The sequence below is a fragment of the Monodelphis domestica genome, chromosome 1 (assembly GCF_027887165.1).
Source record: "Monodelphis domestica isolate mMonDom1 chromosome 1, mMonDom1.pri, whole genome shotgun sequence".
Taxonomy (NCBI): domain Eukaryota; kingdom Metazoa; phylum Chordata; class Mammalia; order Didelphimorphia; family Didelphidae; genus Monodelphis; species Monodelphis domestica.
The window spans coordinates 48,646,411-48,664,868 of NC_077227.1; the positions used below are offsets into that span (position 1 = coordinate 48,646,411).

The following is an 18,458-nucleotide window of genomic DNA, read 5'->3' on the forward strand; positions in this document are numbered from 1 at the left end:
TACAGATACATATAACACAAAACATAGATATATGGGTATATTATGAATATATTGAATGTGAATATGAATATAATATGTTAGATATAAATTTAATAATATATCAAACAATACATATAAAATAATATAGAATTAATATATACATGCATGATATATGTATGTGCATATTACATGTCAAAAGCAATGCATCTAAATAATGTATATGTGTCTATTTGTGCAATATATTTATATATGCATTATAATGTGCTTTGGATATTATATATACATATATGTGTATATTGTACATCAAATGTAATATATATCATGCATATGTGTAAATCTATGTGTTATGCATTGGCTATGGACCATAACATGCATCCACAATGTTTATAGGCATATTTCTATATTACATACACATGTATGTGTGTTATACATGTATGTATATGTTGTGGTTTAGTTGTTCAGTTGTGTGTCCAACTCTTCAGGACCCCATTTGGGGTTTCCTTGGTAAAGACACAGGACTGTGGCTTGCCATTGCCTTCTCCAGCTTGTTTTATAGACCTCAGCAGACCCTTATTTTATGTTATTTTATTTTTATTTATTCATTTTTAAACCCTTACCTTCTATCTTAGAATCAACACTATGTTGTTGGCAGAAGAGTGGGAAGGGCTAGGCAATGGGGGTTAAGTGACTTGTCCAGGGTTACACAGCTAGTAAATATCCGAGGTCAGATTTGAACTCAGAGCCCCCTGTCTCTAGGGCCAGCACTCTATCCACTGTGCCATGAAGCTGACCCTTATATAAGTATATCTGTATTATATCACACATGTAACAGGCATGTATATTTATGTGTTTTGTGTATAGGTGTCTTATGTTGTATATACAACACACATGTATGTATGTTTTGCGCACACATATATGGATGCATGTTGTCTCCTTTATCAGAATATACCTTCCTGAAGGCGGCTAGCAATTTCATTTTTGTCTTTATATTCCCAGCTCTTCACACAGTGCCCGACCCTTCGTAGGTGCTTAATAAATGCGGATGGATGAGCTGGTTATTGAGGGCAGGATGCTCATGGAGAATGGTCACCCTTGCACGGGCTAAATGGCCTGGGGGGCCCCTCCATCCCTCTGGACAGGCAGGTCTTGGGGACCAAAGTCAGAACTCAGGAGAGAGGACGTGATGTAGACCCACCAGGCAAGCTGGCCAGAGTGAGGAAAGCTTGGGCTTGGGCACCCTGGCCACACCAGCAATGACAACTGGCTTTGGCCCTTGTCTCATCCTATAAAAGACAGCAGCTTTCTGTTTGCCTGTCCTGTCAGAAAGTACAGGAAGAAGGCTCAGCTTCTCTCCAGTTTCTGGAATAGACTCAGGGCTCAGAGGAATTAGCTCTGCCAGGAAAAAGCCATTAAACTTGCATCCTCTCTGCACCTGCCTGAAAGCCTCTCTCGGGGCTCCCCTCCAGGGACTGGAGCCCCTTCTACTGCTTAAAGCTATCGGGCTCCTTTTTCATCCTCCCCCATCCCCCTTCTGGGTCCTCTCTGGCCCTCTAGCCCCCTGGAAAGATGGCCCCCTGGTTAACCACTTCGGTACCAAGGGAGCCCCTCAGAGCTTCTTTCCAGTTCCTAAGAGTGAGAGCTGGCCAGGGCTTTTAGAGATCAGTTCATCTAATCCCTCTAGTTTGCAGATGAGGTAAGTAAGGATGGATGAATGAATGGGAAATCATTCACTGCTTACTTTGAACGAAATATATTGTGCTGAAAGCAGATGATACCACCATGAAAGTGGGAATGGTCCCAGCCAGTAGGAGGCTTAAACTCTTTAATGGGAGAAACACCCCAAAGCATGTGGGATCGAGAAGGTCCTTTAGTCTAGGAAGAATAGACTGACACACACCATCCAGGGACACTGACAGGCTTGACTGGTCACAGTGAACAGCTCCCTCCAGAACTGGGCTGAAGTGTGGAGAAGAGGCACTCAAATGGTGACAGCAGAGTAGTGGGCAAGGTGGGGGGGGCAGAGGGCAGGAGGAGGGAATGAATAAGGCTAACTAAATAACGAAGGGAAGCTTTTCTAAAATAGGGGTCTGGCTAAATGATCACCCCAGTGCAAATATCAATAATATGGAAATAGGTCTTGATCAATGACACATGTAAAACCCAGTGGGATTAGCTATGTGATGAGGATGGTAGGAGGGGAGGGAAAGAAAACGAATCTTGTAACCATGGGAAAATATTCTAAATTAATTAAATAAAATTTTCCAAAAAAAGAGAGATAGGGACAGAAGAAATAAAATGAAATGAAATAAAATAGGGATGGGGGGGGCAGCTGAGTGGCTCAGTGGATGAAGAGCCAAGCCTAGAGATGGGAGGTCCTGGGTTTAAATCTGGTCCCAGACACTTCCCAGCTGTGTGACCCTGGGCAAGTCATTTAACACCCATTGCCTAGACCTTCCCACTCTTCTGCCAACAACATAGATTGATTCTAAGATAGAAGGTACGGGTTTAAAAAATGAATAAATAAAAATAAAATAACATAAAATAGGCGTCTGGCTGATGTCTTTGCTTACCTTTTTTAGTAAATATGGGCATCACTTAGACGATCTAACTAGCTACTTGAAGTCATTTTCTTTTCTTGGAATTAAAAAAGATCAGTTCAAATCTTTCTTCTGACATTCAATATCTGTGTGCCCATGAATAAGTCACTCCAATTTTCTGTACCTTAGTTTCCAAATTTGTGGGATCAGGAAAGGTTTCGTATAAGAAGTTATTACTTGATTTGTGTCTGGAAGGAGGAATTTTACATGGTAGAAGTATAGTGCAGAGTAGGAACAGAGGATGGATGATAACTGAGAAATTTAAGTGTTTTGGGGTAGCTGGGTGGCTCAGTGGAGAGAGCATCAGGCCTGGAGTGGGGAGATCTTGGGTTCAAATATAGTTTCAGACACTTTCTAGCTGTATGACTCTGGGCAAGTCATTTAACCCCAATCGCCCAGCCCGTACTGCTCTTTTGTTTTGGAAGGAATACTTAGTAACACTTCTAAGACAGAAAGTCGGGGTTTAAAAAAGAAAGAAAGAAAGAAAGGAAGGAAGGAAGGAAGGAAGGAAGGAAGAAGAGAGAGGAAGGAAGGAAGGAAGGAAGGAAGGAAGGAAGGAAGGAAGAAAGAAAGAAAGAAAGAAAGAAAGAAAGAAAGAAAGAAAGAAAGAAAGAAAGAAAGAAAGAAAGAAAGAAAGAAAGAAAGAAAGAAAGAAAGAAAGAAAGAAAGAAAGAAAGAAAGAAAGAAAGAAAGAAAGAAAGAAAGAAAGAAAGAAAGAAAGAAAGAAAGAAAGAAAGAAAGAAAGAAAGAAAGAAAGAAAAAGAGAGAGAGAGAAAGAAAGAGAGAGAGAAAGAGAGAAAGAAAGAAAGAGAAAGAGAGAAAGGGAGAGAGGAAGAGAGAGAGGATGAGAGAGAGGAAGAGAGAGGAAGGAAGAAAGAAAGAGAGAAAGAAAGAAAGAGAGAAAGAGAGAGAGAGAAAGAGAGAGAGAAAGAAAGAAAGAGAGAGAGAAAGAGAGAAAGAAAGAAAGAGAGAAAGAAAGAAAGAAAGAAAGAAAGAAAGAAAGAAAGAAAAAGAGAGAGAGAGAAAGAAAGAGAGAGAGAAAGAGAGAAAGAAAGAAAGAGAAAGAGAGAAAGGGAGAGAGGAAGAGAGAGAGGATGAGAGAGAGGAAGAGAGAGGAAGGAAGAAAGAAAGAGAGAAAGAAAGAAAGAGAGAAAGAGAGAAAGAGAGAGAGAGAAAGAGAGAGAGAAAGAAAGAAAGAGAGAGAGAAAGAGAGAAAGAAAGAAAGAGAGAAAGAAAGAAAGAAAGAAAGAAAGAAAGAAAGAAAGAAAGAAAGAAAGAAAGAAAAAGAGAGAGAGAGAAAGAAAGAGAGAGAGAAAGAGAGAAAGAAAGAAAGAGAAAGAGAGAAAGGGAGAGAGGAAGAGAGAGAGGATGAGAGAGAGGAAGAAAGAAAGAGAGAAAGAGAGAAAGAAAGAAAGAGAGAGAGAGAGAGAAAGAAAGAGAGAGAGAGAGAGAGAGAGAAAGAAAGAAAGAAAGAAAGAAAGAAAGAAAGAGAGAAAGAGAGAAAGAGAGAAAGAGAGAAAGAAAGAAAGAAAGAAAGAAAGAAAGAGAAAGAAAGAAAGAAAGAGAGAAAGAAAGAAAGAAAGAAAGAAAGAAAGAAAGAAAGAAAGAAAGAAAGAAAGAAAGAAAGAGAAAAGAAAGAAAGGAAGGAAGCATCTTGTGTGAGGCACAAAGAAGAGTCCATTTTGGCTGGGTCAAAGTGTACAAAGAATATATTGATGCCATGATGATGTTGGGTCTGAAGTTATGAAGGGCTATACACATCAGAGTTTCTATTTTTTCCTGGAGACATGAGAGAGTCCCTGGAGTTTATTGGGTAGGCGAGTGGCAAGGTCAGATGCACTCTGGGAAAATCATCCCCCTTTTTCTAGATGGGGAAAGAAGGGACCCACAAGAGGGAGCAGCCAGTCTGTGTTGCCCAGACTCAGTTTACCCTCCTATAAAATGAGTTATATAGCCTGGATGGCCTTTGAGGCCCCTTTCAGCTTAAAACCTGTGTGTCCATGGAGTCCTCATGTCCTTCACCCCGAGCCTTCCATCCCAAACACTGAGTGAGAATGAGCCTGCTTCAGGAAAAAAGGAGCCCTTCCCAATGTGAGCAACCAAGAGGAGTTGCAGTTATCCCCTCTCTATCCAGGAGGTTGGGAGTGTCAGCCTCCTCTATTATTTCAAAGCCCCATCCCACCTCCTTTCTTTTACTTGGCCTTCACAGCACCCTTGCAGGGAGGTGAGGCTGAGGCATCTCCTTTTGGATGGATGGACGGATGGATGGATGAGGAAAGGGGACTCAGCCAAGTGTAGTAACTCTCTCTCAAGGTCCCACAGAGTCGGTGACAAAGCCAGGACCAAAAGGCGGATCTTCCAACTTCCCTTCCAAGGGGCTTTCTTTGAATCCCCATTCCAGCCTTTGGAGGGAGCTCCTGGACTCATTGCCTCACTTTCCCTTGGTGACTGGGAACCCAGGCAGCAGGCATCTGTCTCCACTCTGTTCCTGGCAGGGAGGGAGCAGCGTCGGGGGTGCTCACCTCAGAGAATTGTTGCAATTAATGTCGCATTACCATTCCCAGCATCGATATAATAACTGTGTTGGCAAAAAGCTTATTAAGTCTCCAATTGAGCTATTTAACTGTGCAGTCTCTGGTGGGCACTTATTCCAGATCGCAAGGCTACGTTATGAAATCATAACAGCAATGATGCATTGGACATCTAGCTTACAAGCTCTCCAATCAGGGCAGTGCACTGAGAGAAAGAGAAGAGGGAGCTGGACAAAGTCCAGAGGAACTGCCATAATTGGAGGCAAGAAGAAGGTGGAAAGACAGTGTCATCACGATTGCTTTCAATCTCCTCTGGCATCCAGTTAGGACAGGGGTTCTAAATGTGGGGCTCTGTGGTTAGATTTCATGGGGGCTGTGCATGGCATTTAAGAATATTTGGACAACTTTGGAATTTCCTTTGTAGTCCCACGTCTTTTATTTTATGCATTTAAAAATATGATTCTGAGGAGGGCTCCATAGGCCTCAGCAAACTCCCAGAGGGGTACATGACACCAGAAAAAAATATTAAGAACCCCTGGGTTATGAGGCTAAAAGTTTGTAAGCAAGGAAAGGAGGAAATGGAAGAAGGAAGGAAGAGGGAGGGAGAGGGGGAGAGAAAGAAGGCAGGAAGGAGGAAAGGAAGAAGGGAAGAAGGAAGGAAGGAAGGAAGGAAGGAAGGAAGGAAGGAAGGAAGGAAGGAAGGAAGGAAGGAAGGAAGGAAGGGAGGGAGGGAGGGAGGGAGGGAGGGAGGGAGGGAGGAAGGGAGGAAGGAAGGAAGGAAGGAAGGAAGGAAGGAAGGAAGGAAGGAAGGAAGGAAGGAAGGAAGGAAGGAAGGGAGGAAGGAAGGAAGGAAGGAAGGAAGGAAGGAAGGAAGGAAGGAAGGAAGGAAGGAAGGGAGGAAGGGAGGAAGGGAGGAAGGGAGGAAGGGAGGAAGGGAGGAAGGAAGGAAGGAAGGAAGGAAGGAAGGAAGGAAGGAAGGAAGGAAGGAAGGAAGGAAGGAAGGAAGGAAGGAAGGAAGGAAGGAAGAAGTGAGGAAGGAAGGAAGGAAGGAAGGAAGGAAGGAAGGAAGGAAGGAAGGAAGGAAGGAAGGAAGGAAGGAAGGAAGGAAGGGAGGGAGGAAGAAAGGAGGGAAGGGAAGGAGGAAGGAAGATGGATGGTATAGTGGAAAGAATACTGGTTTGGGGATCAGAAGATCTGAGTTCAAGTTTTGACTCTTCCTTGCTTTGTGTAACTTTGAAGATTCCCCTTCTGGACCTCAGTTTTCTCAAATATAAAACGGGAGGTTTCATGAATGTAAATGGGTACAAAATTACTTTTTAAGCCTTACTGGATACAAAGATTAGTTGATCTCTAAGGTTCCATCTAACTCTGCCATCTTTGTTTATCAGGGGCTCTTTGACATTGCAAGTCAATAGGGTTAATGCTGTATTTGTAATCAATGTGAAAGGAAGTCAAAATTATCATCATATAATGTTAGATATTGAGACCCAGAAAGGAGAGAGGGCATGGAAGGAACCCACTTGCAGGCACAGTCATCACTCTGATAGTTGTCAGATAAGTGGCTGTGGGGAAGTAGTTTGGCATCTCCTGGTCTCAGTTTCCTCATCTGTAAAATGGGGATAATACCTATTTCATAGAGTCATTATAGAGAAAACATTTTCAAGATGCTATGTCTGTGTGAACTATCATTATGAAATGATTTGTCAAGGCAAGACCAGAATTGATGTCTCATCCCCCAGTTAAGGGATCTTCCATGGAACCTTGTTACCTTGGTCACCAAATTGCTCAATACTAAAAATAGTTGTACTGTACTTTCAGTTTAAAGAAGACAACAAAGACAAGCATAGAAGAAATGATGTGTCCCTTTCTTTTGCACTGACAGGTGTAAGAGATAGAAAATAGGAACAGGTTAAAGAGCAATTCTGATAAATTCCTGATGGGAGAGCCTGAATGGGTCATTACCTGGGACTATTTAGTATGCCAACTGATGGAGATTCACCTTGACATAATAGAAAAGGTGCTGTACTTGAAGGGTGGGGGTTGAATTATGTTCAAGTTGTGCCTTTTGCTCTTTGAAGCTGAGTGACCCTGGGTAAGTCACTTAACTCCTCAGCCTCAAATACGAATAATAAAACTTGTAGTTCTCACTTCGCAGGATGGCTATAAGGTTCAAATAAGATACAAGTAAAGTACTTGGTACATTTTAAAACCATTATATAAATGTCATTTAACCCCTGAGCTTTTGAGCTGAATATTATTGAGGAGGGGGTAACCCTGCTGATCTCTCCCAAAACATCCATTGATACCCTTACCTGAGATGTTTGGCACAATCCTCAAGATATTTTTGATGCTCTTAGGGGTTCACAACACAAAGAATCATTAATGTAGGGGTGATTTCTTTTCTCTTCTTCCCTCCTTCCTTTCCCTTCTCTCCTTTTCCCTCTACCACTCTCTCCTTCTCTCCCTTTCTCTCCATGCTAGTCCCAAACAGTTCCAAAGTCAAGGTCACTCCTGTTACCATTCCAAGCGAGCTCATTCAGGACCTGCCTGCTTTCCTCCTCTTTTTAGTACCTTAGAGCAGAAGAGCAGGGACTTAAGCTACCTGGGTTACTCCTTCCCTTCTGCCCTGCTGGCCACTTCTCCAGTTCTGCCACCATAAGCTTAGGCAATGACTACAACAACTACAACAACAAAAGCATCTCTTAATTCATTCGTTTGTGGCAATTAGTACTTTATTTTCTCTTCTTCCCACCTCCTCCCCTCCCCTAGAAATAAAACAAAACAAAACAAAAAATGTGGAAGAAATATGTAGCCCTGTGCAAAAATAGATCTCATTCTACATGCCTACCATGTGGAGACCAGTGTGGTACTAGGTGGCTTCCATACCAAGAAGTTTGGAAAAGGCAAGTTCCTTGCTCATATGGAGCTTCGACTTCCAAGGGATCAAGCCTCCAAGCCAGAGAGCCATAATAAACAGGATGACACACTCATTGCATTGAGAGAGGCACAACACCAAGCGTGAGACTAGAAAGAGAAGGCCATTGCTCTTCAGAGGAAATCGGGCAAGTCTTCTAGGTAGAGGTGGCATTTGAATTAGGTTTTTGAGGATGGTCAGAAATTGAACAGGATGAAGGAAGGTAGCCTAAGCAAGATTTGCATTTTCCTCTTTCCCAGAGACAGAACAGTACTGTGTAGCTATTAATGATATATAGTGCCCGGGTACCCAATGGAGGAGGCAAGACCGGACATTAACCCAGATGCCAAAAAAAGAGGCGAGAATGCCCCAGGGCCCTGGCAAGTGGCTTTACTGGATAATCTTAGTCTTTGAGAGTCAGTTTCTGAACTTACCCTTCAATTCCTTTGTTGCTTGGGACCCAAAAGACCAACGATCCTGGGGTTTGTATGGTGGAGTTATTCCAGTTTTCCTTTTCCAATCTCCCCTTTTTTTCTATCTTCCCCTCAGGAAAACCACTTCACAGGAAGAAAAACACCTGGAATCTGCAGCTGTCACTTCAACTACCTGGGAGCCCACAAAGAGCCCCACTTGGGAGACGACAGTCAAGCTGGAGACCCAAACTTCAGATGTGGGTCGTGAAGGTGAGGTCTTGGCTTTGCAGAGAAGGTGGGCTGGAAGGGAAAACTCTCAGTGGTGGGCCAGAGGCAAATGATATGAACAGAGCTCTCCAATGGGGTCCTGAGGGAACAATTGAGTTTCAAATGAATTTTCAGTCTCAATTCGAATGATATTGCTATGATATCTTATATTGCAATTGATTGGATTGAAAAAGAAATTCACATACAGACACAACTCATTTAGCCTAGCTCATCCCTAAGTTGATTTGCCAAATAATTGAGACTTTTCCTTTTCAGCCCCAAAATTTATCCCTGTGGCCATTTGGAATGGAAATGTTTCTTTCAAAATACCTTCTAGGGGGCAGCTGGGTGACTCAGTGGATTTGAGAGTCAGACGTAGAGACGGGAGGTCCTAGGTTCAAGTCTGACCTCAGACCCTTCCCAGCTGTGTGACCCTGGGCAAGTCACTTAACCCCCATTGCCAAGCCCTTACCACTCTTCTGCCTTGGAGCCAATACATAGTATTGACTCCAAGATGGAAGGTAAGGATTTAAAAAAAATAAAAATTTAATTTAAAAAATGCTTTCTAAACAGAAGATAGGGGTCAGAATGTAACCTTTTTTAATTGACCCAGGGAGACCCTTGTTTATGCCTATTGAGGTATATGGGACTCTTGGCTCCTACCATAAATAATCATCATCCAAATGTTGGGCTTTGGAGATGATTGAATCAGAGACTGCTAGAGCTGAAGCACTGAAGCCCAATGTTCCAAGGTGAAAAATCTAGAGGGCATTGAGAGCACTTTTTTCCCAGTGTACTTCCTTCCCTGCTTACCCCACCCCATCAGAAGCGATATGCTCCAATCCTTCAGAAGTTGAGCTGTCAGCTGCAGAGAAACCCCAGAGTCTCAGGATGTGTGTACTATATTCCTCAGTGGCCATGAACTTGGTCATTGCCATCCTTTCTCATGAGTAGCAATCAGTTATTTTTTTTCCAACCCTTACCTTCTGACTTAGAATCACTCCAAGTATCCATTCCAAGGTAAAAGAACATTAAGAGCTAGGCAATTGGGGTTAAATGACTTGCCCAGGGTCACACAGCTGGGAAGAATCTGAGGCTAGATTTAAATCCAGGACCTCTTGTCTTCAAGCCTGACTATCTAATCACTGAGCCACCTAGCTATCCCATGTCAGTTCTTTGGTAGCTGTGAAGTCTTATACAATCTCAGAGATTACTTGCTCTCCTTAGACAATATTCTAGGGAAGCCTACCGCTCTTTCTACTTGCTCTAAGTGAAAAATATTGGCAGTTTTGCCCAGCTTTGTCAAGATAAGAGATAGGGCCAGACCTAGATTGGTGATAATGAGCATAAGAGGACAATAAGAATAGAAAACACCCTAGAGTCATGTTGGTGAGCCTATGGCACTATGCTAGAGCATGCCAGAGGGAGCTGCTCCCTTCCCCCTTTCCATGCATGCCTGAGGACATTTCTCACACGACCACTCCTCTGCCCAGCAGCCCAACAGGAGTTCTTCCTCCCTTCCTTGTCTGGGGTAAAATGGGGGACTCCCATGCTGGGTGAGGGTTGTAGTTTGGATACTCAGTCTCTAAAATGTTCGCCATTGCTGCCCTAGAGAAATAGGATTGCCAAAACTTGCTGAGTAATTGGTATCAGGAAAAAATAGAATGAGTTGCCTAATGACAGTCAGGTCTAGAACTCAGGTCTTCTTACCACCAGTCCACAGTCCTTTCCACCAGTTCATGTGTCTCCTTTTCATATATTTTTTGTTCCACTGTTTTGAATAATTGGGAATATTTCCCTGGCAACCACCTTATATTTGATTAAAAAACCAAGACACTGTAGTGAAACATATTTTCTGCTGTCAAATTTACTCACCCTCTCTTATATCTATCACAATTTATATCTTCCACCATTTTAATCACTACAGTTTAAGACCTCAACCATTTTAAATCTAACACTTGCCTATCTTCCCTTCACTTGCCCCACCTCTAATTTGATATTTTTAATTTGGGGTGACCTGAGAAAAACTATAAACCCCCAAGCTAATTAGAATTTTGTGTTAACTAAGAGTCAGTAGGTTCTAAGTAAGAACTTTTAGGTTCATTCTTATGAGTCAAATGCATGCATGTACATTATGATACATACTCTGATTACTTCAGAGAGCTTTTTGGCTTCCTTCCAAGTTCTCAGCTGTATTTCAGAGAATGATAAATGGGTTGTTGCCAAACCTCTAACTTTCTCTAGTTTCTTTCTTCTTTCTTTTTTCAAAGTATTCTTTTGTACAGCAGCTAAGTGGTTAAAGCAACAAAAAAGATAACTGAGGCCAGAAATTTAGACCACATATTAAAGAGTGGGCTTCCTTCACACAGAAAATCTGTTTTCTGCCCACAGACCAGCCCCTCACCCTGCCTAGCTACCATCACAACCAATTGCTCAAGTCTTGCCAATCCTACCTCCCCAGTGTCTCTTCTATCCTTATCCTCTACCCCCATTATCACCAGCCTACTTCAGACCCCTCAGTTCCTTTTCCCTGAACTATTCAAATAAGTCTATTAACTTGTTTTCCCCTTTAATTTCCTCCTACCAGCTCATCTTTCACATGCTGCCAAATTGGACTTTTTAATGCACAGCTCTGATCATGTTAGTCTCTTGCTGTATCTTTCAATGGCTCCCTATTACCTAATACAAACCAAATTCCATAACCAGACATTCAGGGAAGTCCTCCAGTCCTGCCTCAAAATCTTCCCCTCTATCTTTTGATCCTTATCTAATACTAACCTCTTTCTCTTTCCCTATGCTATAACTCACTTCTGTTAGTAGATATCCGGTGGAAGGAACATTGGATCTGGACATTTTAGCCTCAGATTTGCATCCTGAAAAAATAATGTCCTACTTTGGTGACTCTGGGCAAGAACTCAATCTCAGAATTGAATAGCTTCAGAGGGGAAACTTCAGTTTCCTCATCTCTAAAATTAAGGGATCAGATCAGATCTAAAATATCTTCCAGCTCCAAAAACAATGAAACATCCTTCTTTCTTTCTACTTTGGTACTTTTGCCTTCATCTGGAATGCTCTCCCTACTTCCAACTTGTCCTTCAAGGCTCAGCTCAAAAATTGCCCTCCCCATAAAGCCTTTTTAGTCAGGCCCTACGCCTCCCTCATCTGAACTCCTCACAGCACACCTCACCACCCACCATGACTCATGTTACACTGAGAGCCTTCAACCTTGATGGCATCTGGGTTTTTATCTCTCCTTCTGAAATATAAGCCTTTCGAAGGGAGGGGCTGGGTCTTTCTTTTTGTTTCTTCCAAAATTCCTAGCCCTGGATAAATATTGGACTTATCCAGTGTTTAGAGGACAAATCTTTAACTTGAGTCATTAAGTGATTCTTTACAGAGAAATGTACAGAAGGTCATAAAAGAAGGGGCGTTTTTCCATGCCGCTCAAACTCAATATTCAGCTTGGAGCACGTTTCATTGCAGATAAATGGGCAAGGAATGACATTTTTGTGGATAAAGGATGACATGTCTCTACATGTCTATTCACTTTGTCCACTGAATGCCTAATTATTCCAGGTGAACAAATCCCTAAAGATTAGCCCAAGGTTCCTCCATGTCTCTGTATTCTTTTTATCTTCCAGCATTTTCCCCTCAAATAAAAATTTTTATCCTTTAACTATTGGGGTATTCCAAGCTGTTAGAATCCTTTGAGCTTTGGGTTTCAAACTCTGTGTGACATCAACTTGTAATAATGGAATTATGTCATTTCCTCCAGAGCCACTCCAAGACTCATCTCTTCTCAGAATGTTAGAGGTCATCAGGACCTTAGAGATCATTCCATTTTGAGGCACCTGGGTTTGAATCTCAGAGCTGCCACTCATTAACTGGGGGACCTTAAAAAAGCTCCTTTTTATCTTTGGGCTTCTGTTTCCTCATCTGTAAAGTGAGCATGCTGGACTGGGTGATTTCCTGGATCCCAAAAACCTATTAACGAGCCAGAAAGCTGTGGAAAAAATTTGTGCAATCTGGTTCAAAGGTGATCCCTGAGAGAACCAGATTCCCATCTTTCTGGACTGGAGGCAGAGAGGGATATAACCCCTCCAGAGCTCTAGAGTCAGATGATCTTGGGTTTCTGTTTGCAGGGATTGGTTCTCTTTCAATGAACAATTAGATTTTTCTACCTTCCTGAAAGGCAGTTAAGAAAAACCAATATTATCTTGGAAGTAGAATACCTCGTCTCACAAAAGGGGGAAGCCCACTACTCCCTACAGGAGAGGAATCTCCTGTATATGAGGCAAAGGATTATTACTGTTGCCATTGTTGTTATTGCGGTGATGATGATGATGATGAAGAACAATGAGGGGGATTACCAAAATGAAGAATGATTCATGAAGGGAAGACAGAGGTGGGGAATGGAGGATGATCCCAGCTTGGGCCTGGCTCCCTAACACATGCCCCTCAGGATTCTCAGAGGATTTCCCCAGCAGCAGCTCTGACCCCAGTCCAGGGCTCAGCACACCTGGCAATTCATGCAGAAAAGGGAGAAGTTTGCCCAGCAGCTCTCCCTGAGCTGAAGTGGCCAGGGCTGGGGAAAAAAAAAAAGACTCTGAGCTCGTTGCTGTGGTGATGTGTGAGGGCAGCAAAGGGGGGGGGTAAAAATGGAGGAGGTGGAAAATGGAAGGGGGGTGGAATTCAAGGACGTGCTAATGAAAGGCAAAAGAAAATTTCATTCTCCCTGTGTCAGGGTCAACATGACAGAAATGGCTTTTTGCTCATGACACAAAGAGAGCTAGCAGGAGGCAGGGAAGGGGGAGACAATGGCAGCAAAACTAGGCGTGTTCCTAGCACGGAAACCAGGCAGAGATGGGAGTGGTGGCTCCCCACCCCCCAACCCCATTACTAGCTAATCTGTTCAGTGAGCATACAGGATGCTGGAGACAGCCGGGGAAGGCCACCTCCATAGGAGGTGCTGAAAGGAGTGCGCTGTCCATTCCCATCCAAGCAGGAGGGAGAATGAAGAAGCCCTAGAGTATCCCGGGGCTTGAGCAAACTCAGGAGGAGGGTGTCATTAATGCAATCTAATTCAGTAAACATTTATTAAGGGCCTACTATGAGCGAGGCCCCAGGCTGTGCTAGATGCTGGGGCTACAAAGACAAAATTTAAAAAACAAACAAAAAAACAACCTCCAGTTTACATTTTCCTTTGCCCTTTGTGCCCACGTGGGCTGTCAATCAGAATAAACCTAATTGGCTGAGTTAGGCCAGACCCAGAAGGCTATGAGGGACTTCTCAGGGATAACGAAGGGCATGGTTGACAAGGTTCAAGATTCTTCTCTGCATTAGTCAGATCATCACTGGTCTGTAAGCTACTTGAGGGGAGGAACCATTTCTGCTATGTTTCCGAATCCCCATCACTCACCACAGTGACAGGTACTAACTAAATGAGTATTTCTTTATTGAAAAAAGCTTTTCAAGAAGTTTCTTCCTGTGGGCAGCTGGGTGGCTCAGACCTAGAGATGGGAGGTCCTGGGTTCAAATTTGGCCTCTTGACATTTCCTAGCTGTGAGATCCTGGGCAAGTCACTTAACCCCCATTGCCTAGCCCTTACTGCTCTTCTGCCTTGGAACCAATACAATCAGTATTGATTCTAAGGCAAAAGGTAAGGGTTAAAAAAAAAAGCTTCTTCCCTCCTCCCTTTTCTCTCCTTCCTACTTCTTTTCTCTCTTCCTTTCTTCTCTTCTTTCCTTCTCTCTCTTATATGCTATTTCCTTATCTTTCCTTCCCTCCTTTACCTAATTTTTTTTGCTTCACCAATTCCCTTACATCTCTTCATTTACCATTCTCCTTCACTTGTTCCACCCATCACTTCTTCTCTTGGTCTTCCTTTGCTTGTTCTACCCTTCTCTTGTTCTGCCTTCTCTTCATCCTGCCACCTCACCACTTTCTCCTCCTCTTTCTACCTTGGGAGACATAAAAATATAATGAAAAGAGCAGTGGTCTTTGAGACAGAAGGTTTGGCCTTGCCACCAACTAGCTGTGTGCCTTTCAACTTGTCCCTTCCCTTTTCTGAAATTTGTTCTCTTCTTCAAAATGGGAAGTGTGAACCAAGGTCTGTGCTAGCTCTGACATTCTATAATTTTACTTCTATTCCAGAGGAGTAAAAGGCAAGTGGGTCCAAAGTAACAAAGAGGATTGACCATCTTTCCTTGGAATTACTCTGTGAAATGGGCTTCCTCTCATTCAATGGGAAAGGAAAGTTGATTACATAGCAACTAGAACACCCAGAGGTCACTGTATGACTTCAAGTGAATCTAGGGAATTTCAAAAGAGAAGGAAATGTGTCCTGGATTTGGGGAAATAGCTTGGACTGGACCATGTAGGCCAAGGCAGCAGAGGAGCTGCTTTCAGTCTTGAATGAATGGAGCTGTTTAGATTTTGGAGGCTTCTAATTCCAAGGAGCAGGGTACTGGTTGGCAACAACATCCCCAATTCCATATGGAGACAATAGTCTATAACCCTTATTCAGAAAATAGGTTTATCTATGGAATTTAGTGTATCAATGTAGTATGGGTACCTATGTCAATGTGGATATTTGCATTTATGAGAACTTTTGTATTTGTGTGTGTGTGCCCATCATATGTATGCAAAGACCTATTTAGCTCTGGGTATAACTTTGTAAGTCTGTGTGTATACATGCATGTCTATATGTAGTATGTCCTTCCTTTTGCTCCCTGAGTATGGCCTCCTCCTTCTCCTCCTCCTTCTTTCTTTCTTTCTTTCTTTCTTTCTTTCTTTCTTTCTTTCTTTCTTTCTTTCTTTCTTTCTTTCTTTCTTTCTTTCTTTCTTTCTTTCTTTCTTTCTTTCTTTCTTTCTTTCTTTCTTTCTTTCTTTCTTTCTTTCTTTCTTTCTTTCTTCTTCTTCTTCTTCTTCCTGTTCTTCTTCTTCTTCTTCTTCCTGTTCTTCTTCTTCTTCTTCTTCTTCTTCTTCTTCTTCTTCTTCTTCTTCTTCTTCTTCTTCTTCTTCTTCCTGTTCTTCTTCTTCTTCTTCTTCTTCTTCTTCTTCTTCTTCTTCTTCTTCTTCTTCTTCTTCTTCTTCTTCTTCTTCTTCTTCTTCTTCTTCTTCTTCTTCTTCTTCTTCTTCTTCTTCTTCTTCTTCTTCTTCTTCTTCTTCTTCTTCTTCTTCTTCTTCTTCTTCTTCTTCTTCTTCTTCTTCTTCTTCTTCTTCTTCTTCTTCTTCTTCTTCTTCTTCTTCTTCTTCTTCTTCTCCTCTCTCTCTCTTTCCTCTCCTCTCCTCTCCTTCTTCATTGTCTCTTCTATCCTTCCTCTATCACTCTTTTAATCTCTCTTCTTCCCTCTCTCCCTCTTTCTATTTCTCCTCTTTCATGCAATCTCCTTTCTCCCTCCTCTCTCATTCTCTTTTGTTCTTTCTTCTTTCTCCTCTTCTCCCTCTCTCCCACTTTCCCTCTCTTTCACAGTCAGAGTGAAGCCTACCAGAAGTCCCACCTGAGCTGTCCTTTCTGTTCTCCCTTTTAGATGTAATCTTGTCGGTACTTGACAGCAAAACTCGAGATGTGCTAGCTACCTACAGGATTCCCATCAAGTACCTCCGTCCTTTTCATCCCTACCATTTTGAGCTGACAATGGTGAGTATCCTGGCCAAAAAGCCAGCTTTGTGGGCAGTTCCCCTTTGTCCTGGAAGGGGACTTGCTGGAGAATTCCACTACCTCTTTTCAGTCAGAACAGACTCATGGAAAAGCATAATGGCTATATTCCAAACATTTTATTCAGGAAAGCATGTGAGCTCAGGGCTGGGGCAGGGTGGGGGGTGGGGATGGGGGGCTCTGGATGTAAATGGACCCATCCAACACCACTGGGACAAGAATTTATTTTTGTTGGCATTTGGGACCCTCAAAGACTTTTCCCTTTGTTGTTTTTTTAATCTATCCTTCCTACTACCTGTCCCTCCTCTCACTGAGGAAATAGAAACCACCAAATAAAGCCCTAGACAACAAAATGCATAGTTGGGAAAACAAACTCCTAATATATATCTCTTCCTGCATTTAAGTACATCAACTCTGGCAGCAATGAAGGAAGAGGATATGCCATTTTCATTCTTTGGAACTTTTGGTTTCAAAAGTCTTTCAAAGTTCTCTCCCAATAGTGTTGTTATCATTGTATAAATTGTTCTACTGTTCCTCAGTTTCTTCTGAAACTGTCCATTTTGTCATTTTTCATGGCATAGTAATATTCCATTATTATTCATATACCACAATTTGTTTAGTCATTCCCCAATAGTAGGGCACCTCCCTTAGTTTCCTTTTTTTTTAGCTACTGTGAAAAGAGCTGCTATAGTTTTTATTTTATGATACATTTTTTTAACATATGAGTCCTTTTCCTCTTTGTTTTCCTTGGGTTATTGTCCTAGTAGTGGTATCAGTGAGTCAAAATATATACATAGTTTAATAACTTTTGGGATATTGCTTTCCAGAATGGCTGAGCCAATTCACAGCTCCACTAACAATGCATGAGTATATCTGTTTTCTTTCAGTGGGAAGATGAAGATGGATATAAGTGTGAGACTTTCAGGTGTAGACCTTAATGAAGGAGTAGGATTCCATTGCTATGACAGACAGTTCATGATTAATCCTTTGATATTCTCCCTATTGTATAGTGTGCTTTCCCTATGTAACAGGCTGGAAACTTAGCCTCATCAAAGTCAAAAGATAGTCTCAGGGGCATCCCATATCCCATTAGTAGTCTCATGATTAGAATATGAGTCTTCTACCTCTCCATTTATTTGGAGTCAGATCTGAAGGCAAATCTTGGTTGTGCCACTTATAAGTGGTATTAAAACATTTAACCTCCCTGGACTTTACTTCCCTGGTTTGAAAAATGAGGCTGAGCATGTCTGCTGCCCTCCTCACAGGGTTGTTGTGAAGGTCAAATCAGATTGTTAAGTGCTTTTTAACAGTTAAGTATTATATGCTTGAGTTATTATTATCATTTCTCTAGTGACAATAACCCTTTGTGGTTGGCTTCAATGGACTCTCATCCATTATCTTATTGGATCCTCTGATGTACTCTAGTATAGTTATCCCTGTTTTTACAAAAGGAGCAAGTAGGCCATGGACCTTTAAGGATGTTGAGATATTCAAATGGCAAATCCAAAGATTTATTATATATTGATCTCTCTCTAAAGGTTCCAAGGGACACTGGGTTTTAATTACCAGATTCTGCTCTAGTGGTCGGTTGCTCAAAGCCAGAATGGGTTGTGGCCAACATTTGGCCTTATGCAGGGAGGGCCTTGATTTATGGCTGGGCATGCTGCTTAAACCTTGTGTTTTATCTCTTCTGTCTCTCCATCTTTGTTGTCATCACTTCCACTGGTCCTCAGGCTCACAAGCATGGTTTGGCCAAATTGTATGCTTCAGTCACTCGGGAAAGCAGTTTCATGCCCCGATACATTGGATGCACTCACACAGCCTTAGAGGTGAGGCATAAAGAGGGCTGGTGGGAACACTATCTTGGGGTTATAAGTCACACAGCAGAGGGAGCTGGGGAATCACCATTTGTGGGAAGGGGAGGAGGTGAGGGTGGGGAGCACCAGTATGGGGAGAGGAGGAACTAGGAGGCAGAGGAAGAAAATAAGGGTGATTGTTGTGGGCAGGGGAGAGAGTTAGGGACCATCAGGTGTGATCAGTATTCAATTCCTTCTTCAAAGGGGCTCCTTTGGATAAAAAATTTATCCCAAAAGTCAA

At 42.3% G+C, this 18,458-nt stretch overlaps 1 protein-coding gene across 8 annotated transcripts in view; it reads left to right on the top strand.

Annotated features, from left to right (window-relative positions):
- The window catches only part of LOC100029507 (coiled-coil domain-containing protein 33), a 208,550-nt gene that overhangs the window by 49,546 nt on the left and 140,546 nt on the right, over positions 1-18,458 (top strand). For all 8 annotated transcript variants that reach the window (XM_007478152.3, XM_007478149.2, XM_056798672.1 and 5 more), the window contains exons 3-5: positions 8,571-8,704; positions 16,234-16,343; positions 18,095-18,190. In XM_007478152.3, the coding sequence (XP_007478214.1) occupies positions 8,571-8,704; positions 16,234-16,343; positions 18,095-18,190 (340 nt within the window). The remainder of the gene's footprint in view (positions 1-8,570; positions 8,705-16,233; positions 16,344-18,094; positions 18,191-18,458) is intronic.